Source organism: Polypterus senegalus, chromosome 4 (assembly GCF_016835505.1).
Source record: "Polypterus senegalus isolate Bchr_013 chromosome 4, ASM1683550v1, whole genome shotgun sequence".
Lineage (NCBI taxonomy): Eukaryota > Metazoa > Chordata > Cladistia > Polypteriformes > Polypteridae > Polypterus > Polypterus senegalus.
In genome coordinates, this window is record NC_053157.1 from 159,438,947 (window position 1) to 159,454,431 (window position 15,485).

At 38.6% G+C, this 15,485-nt stretch overlaps 1 protein-coding gene across 2 annotated transcripts in view; it reads left to right on the forward strand.

Moving 5' to 3' along the window:
- The window catches only part of LOC120527766 (PACRG-like protein), a 31,497-nt gene extending 24,888 nt beyond the window's left edge, over nt 1-6,609 (forward strand). For both annotated transcript variants that reach the window (XM_039751570.1, XM_039751569.1), the window contains exon 8: nt 5,732-6,609. In XM_039751570.1, the coding sequence (XP_039607504.1) occupies nt 5,732-5,788 (57 nt within the window). In that variant the 3' untranslated portion in view covers nt 5,789-6,609. The remainder of the gene's footprint in view (nt 1-5,731) is intronic.
- Nucleotides 6,610-15,485: the final 8,876 nt, after the last annotated feature.

The following is a 15,485-nucleotide window of genomic DNA, read 5'->3' on the forward strand; positions in this document are numbered from 1 at the left end:
ATTGAGACAGAATTGTTTATTTTACATGTGTGATTGATTATCAGAAAGCTAAATACGGTAAATGGTTCTTTTCAGTGTGAGTTGAACCTTGCATCATTTGTATTTCCCTGCTCTCATATGGTAGAAGATGTAAAAACCAGCATGGAGGATTTGTGTATATTATTGTTTCTCTGTCAGTTTTTTCTTTTACTTTTTCTTCATATTTTTTTGCACTCATTCTGTGCAAATAATATTTTGCAACTAGCCAGATTACACCTAAATTCTTAAAGTGCATCTTAGATGATTTCCATAGTCTTCTTGCCAAATACCAACAGAATACGAATATTATATATCTGCCCTAAAAGGTTAGCTGGTCAGCACTTCTATCACCTTGGCGTCTGTAGCTAAGGGACAATCTAAATCTAACCTAAGACCAGATCAGCAAATGTTGTAACAATTTTGCTGCCGTCCACTGCACTACTTGTTATGCCAAATCATCAAGCTGCTCATCTACCCCACCATATAAAATGCCAGTGGGCTCTTTTTGTTTTGCTGATACAATGGGTTTGATTTCTTTATATGGTTTTCAACACTGGAGAACCCAAATTATACTTTTGTTTTCACCATCTGTGTGTTTTTGTATGGGTTAGAATTTATTTAACATTTTACTTCAACACTATTGTTGTTTATTATGGGCAACACATTTTTGTTTCGATTTTAGTGTACACTTGCTATGGTGTTGCTATCCGTGTGACATAATTTATGCCACTGCATAAAGGTTAGTATTGTGGTAATATGAGATTGAGGATACAACCCTCATACCTTAGAGAGTATGATTTTAGTGATTGCAAGAAAACAGTTTAGTGCTGTTTATTTTTTTTTTAATTTTATTTATTTATTTTTTTTATGAGTTTTAGCTTCTGATTAAAGTAGATGCCAAATAGGATTGTACACTTGGCAGGGTTACACACCATTGAGCAAAGTGGAGTCCCGCCTCACGTATTACCACTTAGCACATAAGTGCTTAGTGGCAGTCATGCATATAGGTCAGTGCACTATCACACTCGTCTCATGTCTCCATATAGCAAAACACCTTACATTCCAGATCTAGAGCCAGCACTTCCTCTGCTGTTCTTTCAACACGTTCCATGATCCAGACTGCTATGACTGTTATTTTTCTGTAAATGTTTTTGATGTGGATAAATTTTGCTGAACTATATCGACTTACATCAACTGAGGAAAAGCTGTGAAACACTTTAAAATGTACATTTTATTTATATTTTATAAAGGTATGTTGGTAAATGTATCTTCTTTATAATAAAAATACATGATGATACTAACCTTAATACTTAATTTCTCTCTATTACAATAAAAAAATCTTGGGACGTGACAGGACTTTTTCAGAGAGATACATTCACATCCTGTGAAATGAGGCTTTGTGCCAAGAGATTTACGGAAATAAAAGACAAAGAGTAGATGACAAAGTAGAACATCGTAAAGAATTAAAAAATGTTGGCGCGATACACATGCAGAGCAGGTTAGAGATAGTACTAAAATTTGAAAGTCTCAAAATAAATGATAGTAAAGATTGCATTAGCGCAAACAAGCTGAAATTATTAATCAGTGAAATAACGGAACAGTGAAAAGAGATCAAATATATTGTTTGGATTTAAATTTTAAGTTTGAGACTTGTAGATCGTCTAATTCATGTTGCCATCAGGGAAAAGCAGTGTTTCTACCCAATGAAGAGATGTATCCATGAGAATTGTTTTTTGGTGAAAGTGAAATCCTCATACGTGAGTGGCAGAGACGGGAAGTGGCTGGTGCCTAGCACAGGCTGGGTGTGGTTGGCGAACGAAGCAAGCAGGGGACAAAGCCCTCTAGTCTGTCATAGAACTGGATTCTACAGTTATGACAAATTATGTCACCAGACATACAATTCATATTACAATCTGATTTTATTCTTTTTAAATTACATGTTTTCCTTTTTGATATCACATTAGTATAACTATCCATTTTAACAATCTATAAATCTTTTATTGACTATTAGTTATGTTTCCGTGTCAGAGACAGGTTGAGACAAGCAATGCAATAAATTTAAAAATATTAGATATCTCTTACCCACATGTATCCTCAGCACCTTTCCTCTGTGCAATCCTGTGTCTGAACCTCTCTTGACTGATGCTCCCTCTGTCTAGCATGTTCTGAATCTCAGGTCCTATAATTATTTTTAATTATTTTTGAGGCATCTTGCTTGCCTCCTGTCCATGGTAATACTATATGTCTTTGAAAGCAACTCTCCGTGTGCCTCCTTTGTCTTTATTCTTCACGTGTGTCTCCCTCACTTCCTATTTTCATTGTGTTACCAAAGCCAAACTAACTAATTAGATTTCTCTGAGGGGTAAGACACACACAGATCTTAGATTTTTATTATACAGCAGATACTATTAACAATAATAAATTATCAAAAATGATGAGATGATCTTTAAATATGTTAGTTATTTTCATTATTTATTGCAGTGTTAAAAAGGCTTATGATTGTTTTATAACCTAACGATTGTTAGTAGTGGCTTATAATAGGTACCTAAACTCAGATGTTAAAAGGCTTTCTTCTTTTATAGTTACAAGGTAACAGAATGAACAGACTCAACAACATATTTAAAAGCTAAATAAGTCACTTCAAGGCGGGCAAGCAGCAGGCCCTGATGGCTACCCTGCAGAATTTTATAAGAAATTCTCCGCTCAGCTAGCATCCCTCCTATTAGCAACATTTACAGAAGCTAGAGACAATCAAACTCTTCCACAAACTTTTTTGGCAAGCATTAATCACCGTTTTTCCTAAGCAAAATAAGCACTTATTACAATGTGCATCATACAAACCAATTTAACTTTTGAATAATGACGTTAAGATACTCTCAAAAATCCTAACTAGAAGGATGGAGAAAGTGCTCCTTCCGGTAATATCACAAGATCAAACTGGATTTATCAAGGGTCGACACTTATCTTCCAATCTTCGACGCCTGTTTAATGTAATATTCTCACCAACTAAGTCAAACACCCGAGAAATATTATTTTTATTGGATGCAAAAAAAGCATTTGACATGACTGAATGGAAATACGTTTTTACTACATTAGAGAAATTTGGGTTTGGCCCGAATATTTGTGCATGGATCAAACTACTGTATGCCAATCAAGAAGCTTCAATTTGTATCAACAACATTTCTTAAACTATTTTAAACTAGAGCGTGGTACCAAACAAGGATGCCCTTGTCACCGCTGCTATTTGCAATCGCCATTGAACTACTGGCGGTTCACTGTCGTAATACATATCAGATAAAGAGGATTATCAGAGAACGACTGGAACAGAAAATTTCTCTACATGGAGATGATATGGTACTGTATATATCAGACCCACAAAATTCTGTGCCTGCAGTCTTAACAGCACTCACAGAATTTTAAAAGATCTCTGTTCTCAGAATTAATCTGAATAAAAGTGTACTCTTTCCACTGAATTCTCAAGCATATAATAATAGATTAGACACCCTACCTTTTATCATTGCAAAACAGTTTAAATACCTAGGGGTAAACACCAAAAGTAAACATAAAGCTCTTTATCAACAAAATTTCGCTGTCTGCATGGAAAAAATTAAGCAAGACTTGCATATATGGTCAACCCTTCATCTCACTCTAGCTGGAAGAATTAACACTGTTAAGATGAATGTTCTTCCTAAGCTTCTTTTTTTATTTCAAAACATTCCAATATACATCAATAAATCATTTTTAAGCAATTAGATTCAACACTAACCACATTTTTTTGGAACTCAAAACATCCGCGTATCCAATGAGCGACCCTACAAAGACCAAAGGCAGAGGGTGGTATGGCTCTACCTAACTTGCAGTTTTATTATTGGGCAGCAAACATACAAGCTATAAGAATCCGGACAAAAATAAATGAACATACACAGGCCTGGTCCGCAATAGAAGTAAAATCCTGCAGTACTTCTTTATATTCCCTGCTTTGTGCCCCAATAAATGCAAGTTATCGGCAATATACTAATAACCCAATTGTGCTTCACTCACTCAGAATATGGAACCAATGTAGAAAGCATTTTAAGATGGAGAAGCTTTTATCTGTGGCACCTCTGCAAGAGAACCACCTCTTTCAACCTTCACCAACATATGCAGTTTTTATCCATCTATCCATCCATTTTCTAACCTGCTGAATTTGAATACAGGGTCACGGGGGTCCGCTGGAGCCAATCCCAGCCAACACAGGGCACAAGGCAGGAACCAATCCTGGGCAGGGTGCCAACCCACCGCAGGACACACACAAACACACCCACACACCAAGCACACACTAGGGCCAATGTAGAATCACCAATCCACCTAACCTGCATGTCTTTGGATTGTGGGAGGAAACTGGAGCGCCCGGAGGAAACCCACGCAGACACGGGGAGAACATGCAAACTCCACGCAGGGAGGACCCGGGAAGTGAACCCGGGTCTCCTAACTGCGAGGCAGCAGCGCTACCACTGCGCCACCGTGCCGCCCCGCAGTTTTTAATATCTGGGAAAAAATTGGAATTAACTTGCTTAGAGATCTTTATATAGACAACATCTTTGGATCCTATGAACAATTACATTCCAAATTTAACATTCCAGCTACACATTTCTTTCACTATTTTCAAATTAGGAACATTTTTAAACAGAGCCTGCCCGATTTTCTTTATCTTGCACCCTCGTCCATGCTAAAAAAAATATTGCTCAATTTCAAGGACTCAGACACCATCTCTGCAATATATAAAACTATTTTACAGTCCCTCCCTTTCAAAGATCCAAGAGGACACTGGGAAAAAGATCTGTTAATCAATATATCAGAAAAGGAGTGGAACGTAGCAATGCAGAGAATTCACTCGAGCTCCATATGCACAATCATACAATTATTTAACTCAAAATTATATATCGAACATATCTGCCTCGCCTAAAACTCTCCAAAATATTTCCAGGGCAAGATCCAACCTGCAAACGCTGCAATCAAGTCCCAGCCTCACTGGGTCACATGTTTTGGACCTGCACCAAATTAACATCATTCTGGACCAAAATTTTTAATTACCTTTCAGCCAGCCTTGGACTCACAATCCCTCCTAACCCATTAACAGCTGTGTTTGGGGTTCTTCTAGATGGGTTTAAAGTCGAGAAAGACAAACAAACTGATTGCATTCACTACATTCTTGGCACACAGACTTATTTTGCTAAACTGGAAGAATCCTAGCTCTCCTCTTTTAAGTCAGTGGGAAACCGATGTGTTATACTATTTGAAATTGGAAAAAATCAAATACTCAGTTAGAGGATCTGTACAGATTTTTTTCAAAACCTGGCAGGATCTAATCAATAATATTTTAGAATAAGCTCTCAAAGCACAGAGGACACAATTATTTCTGCATTTCTTTTTCTTCTCCATTCATCTCTGTTGGCTTATCAAACTTATCAATTTAGGTATGTTTACAAGCCTTAAGTTTTACTCCGTTGGGGGTGGTGGTCGACTTGTTCTCAATCCTACTTTTTGTAAAAATTGATTTTGTATGGAATGATTACAATAAAATTAATAAAAAAATAAATAAAAAAAAACTAAATAAGCTGTTACATATTTCATGTGTTCATTTTTAAAGCCTACTTTTTCTATTAAAAAGTTTGCCTTAATTATTAATTATTTCAGCATCAGACTGATAATGAAAATGTTTTTTATGTTTTAGGGGAGTCTTGCTGCTATCAAATCCAAAGTCCCAACCTACTGTTCAATATTCTCCTAAGAACAATCCCCAGAAATGGATATTATTTTGCCTTGTGAAAATATGTCAGCCTTCTGCATCAGGAGATATTAACTTTTCCCACTAAGTATCGTGCATTTGTTCTTCTCCATTGTACAGTATATTGTTTAAAATAACTGAGATTGCAGGAAGTTGATTTTACTAACTTGTACCAAATCAAGTACTGGTATTTATACTGCTAAGACTTTTATTGCAGAACCATCCACCCAAAATGATTTTTTTCATTTATTTCATGTCTAATACTACTTCTATATTTTTATTTATGAGAAATCTTTAAAAGACTTTATTCTTACTGTATCCTTCATCTAAAAATAAAAGTATATGTTATATTATGGTGATACAGCAGATTCTGAAGCTAAGGGTTTATTTTTTCTTTTATAATTTTTAGCTTGTAAAAATTTGCAAACTGTTGGACAAATACACCCTGTCTTTTCCATTTCATTAGAGAAAAGTTTTTGTCCTTGATTTTTGAGAATAGTCTGCATGGGAGCGTATGTTAAAAGATCTGAAAATTTACTTAATCCTTAACTGGTGTTGTTTCTTGATCATGACGTTTTAGAGATAACTTTCTTAAATTTATTGAAAAATTCAGTCTTGATTTAGATTTGCTGTTTCCATATTTGCATTTTAAATATACTGTAAACACTGTCTTCCAATGTGAATGTTGTTCTTCATTTTTGTGTACTCTTTTTTATTCCATATCATATATACCATGTTTGGTATTACGCTCTCTGCTTAACCAGTTCTTTCATTGAACTTGTTTGTTTTCATGCTTGGTATTGAATAAAACTATATTAATATTTTTTTAGAGAGCTTATTGTATTTCTGACAATATTACCTGGTATGGCCCAGACATTCATAATGTAAGCAGATGCATCATATCACCTTTAGTGATTTTCCTTATGCCTCCAAGTGCTGTGTTCTATTGTTAGAGATAAAAAAATGCAGAAATAATTGAATTTTTCAGTTATCAACTAGATAACCACAGATTGCAAGATAGGAGTGGTAAGTTTTGTTGTTTTATACTGAAATATTCTTTATATTTAGTCCTGCTTTAAGTAACCCACTAATTTAAGTAATTAGCTCAGTGACTTGATACCATGAGCTGCAAGTTTCAAGACATTGTCTCAGGATGGCACTGAGGTTGTTGTTTCTTCATCTATATAATAAAATTTATATAAATAAATAATAATAAATTTAAGCCATAACACATTAGAAAGCTTTTCCAAAGTTTTCAGTTATAGCCTTCATTTTCATTATCTTAGCGAGTAGGAGACAGTCAGTGATGCACACCCATGAAGATGATCACCTGACAGCAACTCACTCCCAAATAGTCTGCAACTCACTAAAATAAAATCAATCAGGGATCAATAAATGCTCATCTAAAATCAATCAGGGATCAATAAATGCTCATCAGGTGTGTTTTGAACCTCACAGACAGAGGAGTAGCCTGTCTTACTGTTGTCTTATGTTTTACATAATAAAACAGACTGGAAAAAGAAAAAACGGGCAGAGACGACAGATAAACTCGCCATACTTGTTTACCCTTCATACAACACCGGCTCTGTCAGGCAGTACAGGGATCTCACAAATAGAAGGGAGGCTCGTCTTTCTGATGCATTGTGTTTTACTTACTAAAACTGAGTGGAAAAAGGAACGTACCAAGATTGCTGCTGAATTTGCTGCAGTTATTAACCATTTTGTAATGCGCCCGCTCTGTCAGGCAGCACACTCTTAGTTATCAGGCAAAAAGATGTCTAGCACGACTGTGCTGGACGGTCGGTACACGATCACTAAATGTAATATAGGCAGCAATTTTCAGTCGTTTAAATTGACATGGTCCCGGCAATGTAATCAGCAGCTTGTGGTCAGCTAATCTGACATAATGTGACATCAGCTTTAGAACAATCAGCTCTGCCTGTAAGATCTTTACATAATTAAATAATATTTTCTCGTATGTTCTTTTAGTCTTCAGAAATACATCGTACATAAAGCTTTTTCTTTCTTTCTTTACCTCAGTATACTGCTGCTCAGTGTAAATTTAATTGTGGTGGAGGGGAGGTGAAGCACTGTCAGCCCATTTTTAATGCATTGCAACAGACCAGTACTATAATAAACTCGTAGTTGCTGTCTTGTATGTGTGCTGAGTGTGATAGTAATTGACCACTGGCATTAGTGTCAAAGAGGACACACTATTCAATTTACTAAGCAATACATAATGTCCTGTTACCATGGATTCTTTATATAAAATCCATAATGTGATTTTAACTAAATAGAAGCTACTTTTATATTTTCCTAATATTGAGTTTTATTTAAATTGGACAAGCAAATGTAATACCAATATTGCATGTACAATCAGTAAATTATGTAATACAGATGTTGTCAGTAAAGCAGTACAATGTCATTCACTATTTATATGAGATCTAAAACAGCCATCTCTTTGTCTATGCCCTTGAAAGTGCTACAGTTTAATAATTTAAGCATCCCAGTAGATGGCACAGTCTGTCTGTGTATTACAGTGGTGCTTGAAAGTTTGTGAACCCTTTAGAATTTTCTATATTTCTGCATAAATATAACCTTAAAACATCATTAGATTTTCACCCATGTCCTAAAAGTAGATAAAGAGAAACCAGTTAAACAAATGAGACAAAAATATTATACTTGGTCATTTATTTATTAAGGAAAATGATCGAATCTATACTAATAAAAAGTAAAGCACTCACTCACTCACTCACTCACTGACTCATCACTAATTATCCAACTTCCCGTGTGGGTGGAAGGCTGAAATTTGGCAGGTTCATTCCTTACAGCTTCCTTACAAAAGTTGGGCAGGTTTTATATCGAAATTCTACGCGTAATGTTCATAACTGGAAGCAGTTTTTCTCCATTTACTGTAATGGAGATGAGCTTCAACGCCGTGGGGGCGGAGTTTCGTGTGACATCATCACGCCTCCCACGTAATCACGCAGTACATAGAAAACCAGGAAGACCTCAAAAAAGCGCTGAAGAAAACATGCATTATATAATTGAGAAGGCAGCGAAACAATAAGAAGCGAGCGAGTGACATATACAACCATATTCATGAGTTCTGCTACTTCGGAAACAAAGCACGATGTAAACCTACACTTTAAATTAAGTTCATAGACAGGCTGCGCTGGCGTTTGTAATTTAGTGCCTGCCCATATAAGGCCGTCCGTCAGCGGCAATCCAATAGCAAACTGCCACGGGTAAATATTCACGGGTGAAGGACTGTGCTTATGGAGAGGAAGATGAGATGGTCAGGGTGGTGTTTGACACAAACTCAGCGAAACTGAACTAATTTTCTCTGAAGAGTAGCAAAATCCACTAAGGCATTCATGTAGAGGAACAAGTACAACGTTCTGAAATGGCCATCTCAGTCCCCAGACCTGAATATAATTGAAAATCTGTGGTGTGAGTTAAAGAGAGCTGTCCATGCTCGGAAGCCATCAAACCTGAATGAACTAGAGATGTTTTGTAAAGAGGAATGGTCCAAAATACCTTCAACCACAATCCAGACTCTCATTGGAACCTACAGGAAGCGTTTAGAGGCTGTAATTTCTGCAAAAGGCGGATCTACTAAATATTGATTTCATTTCTTTTTTGTGGTGCCCAAATTTATGCACCTGCCTAATTTTGTTTGAACAATTATTGCACACTTTCTGTAAATCCAATAAACTTCACTTCACTTCTCAAATATCACTGTGTGTGTCTCCTATCTGTATATATAATTCACTAAGGCAAGACGACCATATAAAGCGATTCACTAAGCCGCCGACAAGTGAGACACCTATGGCGCATGCAGGAAGGAGCCATGCCCACCAACTCCAAGACCATTGGATACGACGACGACAACTCGCAGAGCCACGCCCACCAACTCAGACGCGACGACACAGAAAAAATAGCGTCATTTATATTCGTCTGTCGTAGAGGCAACATGCAGCTCCGACCCACGCTGACTGTTTATAGAGGCATGTTTCTCGCGGAGGTGAATCGCCATATGCGGCGTGTAAAACGGTTTGCGAGGGGTATCCTATGGGATCCTTAAAACATTCCTTTACAACTGAGGTTAGAACACAATGAAGTAAGCAGTCTTTAAAAAATGAGTTTTCGGTTATGACGCACGACCGCGTGACCATAGCAAACTGTTTTACACGCTACATACAGCAATTCGCATCCGGGACAAACATGCGTCTTCTTAGATGCTCCTGCACTTTGTACACACCCCCCTCCCACCGTGGTCGGGTGTCTTGGTGGATTATACTGTATATAGAAAGGCAGCCAAAACTGCACAGAGCAATGAAAAGTCTACATGAGTCACGGATGCATCTGGACTGTACAAAGACGACAACGACTCGAGTGACGAGTTGGAGGTGGGCACATGAGCAGGCAGTGTATACTGAATGAGAAACCAGCAGACTAGCATGATGGAGGGAGCGGAGTGGATGTCCTTCTCCTCTCCTCCCGTTCCACCCTGAGCGACACACGGACGATTGTGTGTTGGTTCGTTCCGTGCATTGGTTAAAACCCAATGAAGGAAGCAGTCTTTAAAAACCAATAAGCCCTGTGCCTCTGTTTCATTACCGTCTCACCTGCTTCACCAATGCAGGCCCCGCAACAGCCAACCGGGTAACCAAAGTCTTTGGGTTCAGGGGGGAGTATGGTTACAAAGCTGAAACTTAAAGGAATTGATGGAAGGGCACCACCAGGTGTGGAGCCTTTCGCTTCATTTGACTCAACACAGGAAACCTCACCCGGACACGGACAGGATTGACAGATTGATAGCTCTTTATCGATTCTGTGGGTGGTGGTGCATGGCAGTTCTTAGTTGGTGGAGCGATTTGGCTGGTTATTTCAGAAAACGAACGAGACTCCCGCCTGCTAAATAGTTACACGACCCAACAGCGGTCGGCGTCCAAATTCTTAGAGGGACAAGTGGCTTTCAGCCACGTGAGATTGAGCATTACCAGGTCTGTGATGCACTTGTATGTCCGGTACTGCACGCATGCTACACTGAATGGATCAACGTGTGTCTACCCAGCGTGGGTAAGCCGTTGAACCCCATTCATGATGGAGAACGTGGCTTCCAATTGTTCCCCACGAACGAGAAATTCCCAGTACGTGCGGGTCATACGCTCGCACTGATTACATCCCTGCCCTTTGTAAAGCTCCCCATGGTCGGGTGACTTGGTGGATTATATATATATAAAAAGGAGCAGGAACCGCAAAGAGCAATGAAAAATCAACGTGGAAACCAACTGAGGCGGTGTTTGGAAAATTAACAGTCAACGTGACTCACAGGTGCGTGTGGACTGTACACAGACGAAAGCGACTCAGGTAGGGAGTTGGGGGCGGGCACATAAGCGGGCAGTGCATACTGAATGAGCGCTCCTCCGGTTTTCAGTCACGGACAATTGTATGTTGGTTCGTAGCGTGCATTGTTGCAATGTTACTTTTCTTGGTGGTTTATTAAATTACGGATTTTTCAAATGTTTATTTTTTCCTCTGTGCTTAAAAATCATTTAAAAAGCAGCCTGATTATACGGCGTAGTGGGTTGGCTAGTATGATATATTTAACTGACATTTTTTATCGTAACAACCAACGATTTATACAGGAAAATAATGACTATTAACAAGGTTGCCCAAACTTTTGCATCCCACTGTATTCTAATGTATTACATAAATATTTAATTGCATTATTTTGTAATATATTGTAATATATTAAATAAACAAACACAATAAAAAAATAAAATGTTTGCATATTTTAATGTATTACATGAATAACTACATAGTTAAATGCATTATTTTGCAACATAATCTAATATGTTACAAAAAAATTACATATCGATTATTCTAATAAATTACATATTCTAGTAAATTTTCTGATATATAGTTAATTACATTATTTTACAATACTTTAAATTGTATTACATAAATAACTACAGTTAATTTTATTATTTTGCAATATATTTTAAAATGTTACAAAAGTAAGTACAGAAGTAAATAGTTGTATTATTTTGAAATATATTCTAATGTATTGCACAAATAAGTACTTGCTAAATGAGATCACAAGCTGAAAAACCTTTCGAATAAAGGCAGTTAAAATTTAAGAACTTCATAAGGCTGTTAAAAGTTTTCTTAAAAAAGGTGCAGATTTAACAATGTACAGCAGGGGTCTCCAGCTCCAGTCCTGGAGTGCTACTGTGGCAGCGGGTTTTCATTCTATTCTTTCTTAATTACTGACTAGTTTTTGCTGCCAATTAACTTCTTTCCCCTTCATTATAATTGCTTGTTTTTTTTAAATTCAGTCCCCTGAATTGCTCCTTTTTTCCTTAAATGGCACACAAACTGAAATGAGTTATAAAGTGAGCCAACGGATGACTACTTTGTGTACACCATACAATATTTAAAAATTAATGAAGGTGAATGTCTCAGTAATGTTCATCTGACAAGTTAATAGTAAAGAGTATCCTAAGTACAAATGGCCAAAAGAAGAAAAATGACTACATTTCCTGAGTGAAAGCATTACATTTATTGATAGCTGGTTAACACAATTTTCTGTTATTTTCCTCACCACTCCTCAAGGTTTTGCTTGTGTACATCAACTTCCATGTCATCCTTCCTGCCATTTTCTGCTTCTTATCCAGGTGCCGGTCACAGGGGCAGTGGTGTAAGCAAAGAAGCCCAGACATCTCTTTTCTCCACCACCTCGTCCAACTCTTTGGAGCTACCAAGGCATTGCCAGGCCAGCCATGAGATGAAATGTCTCCAGCATGCTGGATCTGCCTTGAAACACTGAGCTGAGCCCAGAAACCTATGAAAGAAACAAATTTCTGCCATTTGTATCTGCAAACTAGTTCTTTTGGAAATTCCTTTTCAACTTCTGACTGTAGGTAGGGGTAGCAACGTGGATCAACCAGTATACAGAGATCTTCACCTTTCGGCCCAGCTCCCTCTTCACCACAACTTAACCAATACAACATCTTCATGACTGCGGCCAATGCTTCGATCCATTCCCTTCTTCTCCCAATACTGAATAAGATCCAGAAACACTTAAACTCCTCCACATTAGGCAGCACCTTTTCCCCAACCTGGAGAAGAGAATCCACTGCTATCTGGCTGAGAACCATGGCCTCATGCTTGAAGGTGCTGATCCTCATCCCTGCCACTTCTCACTCAGCCGCAAACCACCCCGTGTGCATCTAAAGTTACAACCCGATGAAGCCAGCAGAACCACATCATCTGCAAAAAGCACTTTATAAACATAATTGGTGAAAAAGGACCACCACCAGTGTGACTTACTGACGGCAATGCAAACCAAGGTTTTCCTCCAGTTGTACAGGTACCAAATAGCTTAAATCAGCTTGCCACATACCCCCATACCCCATACTCCCAAAGTACCCCCCCCCAGAGGACACCCTGAGGGACACGCCTTTTCAAGTCCACCCATGAAGACTTGCTGGGCATACTCCAATGAACCCTCCAGAAACCTTGTGAGGGTAAAAAGCTGGTAAAGTGTTCCATGCCCTAGATGTAATCTGCATTGTTCCTCCTGAATCCAAGTCTCGACCAACAGCCAGATCCTCCTTTTGAGAATCCTGGCATAGAACTTTCCATGGAGGCTGGGGAGTGTGAACCCCCTAAAACTGCCACACAACCTCCAGTCCCTCTTTTAAAACATGGGGACCTCCACCGCAGTTTGCCAACCCAGAGACAGTGTCCTCGACCTTCAAACAATTTTGCAGAGCATTATCAACAAAAACTCAGGGTAAATATTCTCCTCCCTCAGAGCACTGCCACCAAGGAGTTTTTTTTTTTTAAACTACCTCAGCGACTTCAGCCTCTTAGTCCTCTGACTCTGCTCCCTCAAAAGAAGGCATATCTGTTGGATTTAGGTGGTCTTCGATGTGCTTCTTCCTCCACACATCTGTATCCCCAGGTGAGGTCAGCAGGACTACATCCCTGCTGTAAACTGCATAAGCTTCAACCTCCTGAGTGGCCTGGGAGTTTGCCAGAATTGCTTCAGGGCTGACTGAAAGTCATTTTTCATGGCCTTACCCAGCTCCTGCCATACCGAAGTCTTTGCTTTTGCCACTGCCATTACTGTGTTTCTCTTGGTACCAACCAACTGCCTCTGGAGTTCCACAAGCTAACCAAACTCCTTACTTAGTCTGACGGCTCCTCTTAACGCTGGCATCTATCACCAAACACAGAGATTATCACCATCGATGACCTTATGTCTGCACCTCTGAGCAGCTACCTCAGCAATGCAGTTACAGAACATGGCCCATTCAGGTTCCATGTCACCAGCCTCCTTTGGAAGAAAAGAGAAATTCATTTGGAAGTGTGAGTTGAAGATTCCCTGGATTGGGGTGTCTGCCAAATGTTTCCAGCACACCCTGACTATATACAGTATTTATGTCTGTCTGGCATCTTCCCCAGCCATATGATCCAACTGACAACCAGGTAATGATTAGATGACAGTTTCATACCTCTTTTTCTGTGAGTATTCAAGACTTACGGTCACAGATCTGATGACATTACCACAAAATCGATCATCAACTTATGGCTTAGGGCTCTCTGGTGGCAAATGCACTTATGGCTTGAACATGGTGTTAGTTATGACCAAACTGTGATTTGCAGAGAAGTCCTATACAAAGAATGGCTTGGGCTTAACACAGGTAGACCGTTCACCAGCTTGTGTTTCAAATAATGTCTTCAGGTTTAGAGGACCTGCAAGACATTCCACATTTAGACATGTCAGAAGTCCTCTGAAAGTTCACAAACTCTGGCCTGACTTCTGTTTTGCTTGCATCAATAGTCTGTGTCTTGTGTATATGTCACCTGCAAAGCACAAGATGGCCTGTATACGGATTTAACCAGGGTCAGTCAAACACTACATGATGGTTAAATTTGCTACTTATATCAAGAAAAAAACATTCTTTGTAATAAAAACTAAAAATCTTCAATTGAAAGGTCATCCTTCATTTTGTGTGCTTCACTGAATTTTCTGGATACAGCTTATCTTTTTATATAATACACTACTGGGGTGGTCCGTTTGTCTGTCCAGGATTTAGGATCACCTGTAGCTCGCAAACCATTTGAACTATTGACCTGAAATTTGGTACACATACACTACGTGACACCTATTTTCCGCTTTCGGGTGACGATTGACCTCCAAGGTTATTCCTCTTTTTATTTTTATTTTATGTCAACTCTCGGCAGCGGCCGCTAAGGTGGAAAAAACAAGAGCTGCTCAGGAAGCAGCAAGAACATCAACCTCTGAGCAAATGAATGTTAAACGTACAGAGAATGATTATGAAAACTATGAATGCTCAAGTCAAGTGTATTCACTGCACGTTATTGTGCAGTGCGCCGTGATATTTTAGCAGAAATGCATGTGTTTGGAATTAATGGAAGTAAAGGGGAAGAGAAAATGAGGGAGGCCAAAGAGGAGGTGGTTGGAAAGAGTAAAAGAAGGAAAAGAGTCTAACTGGGGAGGAGGTGCAGGACCGAACTGTTTGAAGAAAGTTGATCAAGCACACCAAACTGTTTAGTGTGGCAAAAGATGAAAAGGAAGAAGTAGAAGACATGCGTTTGGAATGCGAAATTATGACTGGATTATGTGACAACGTAACTGGACATTTTTCTTATGAGTCCT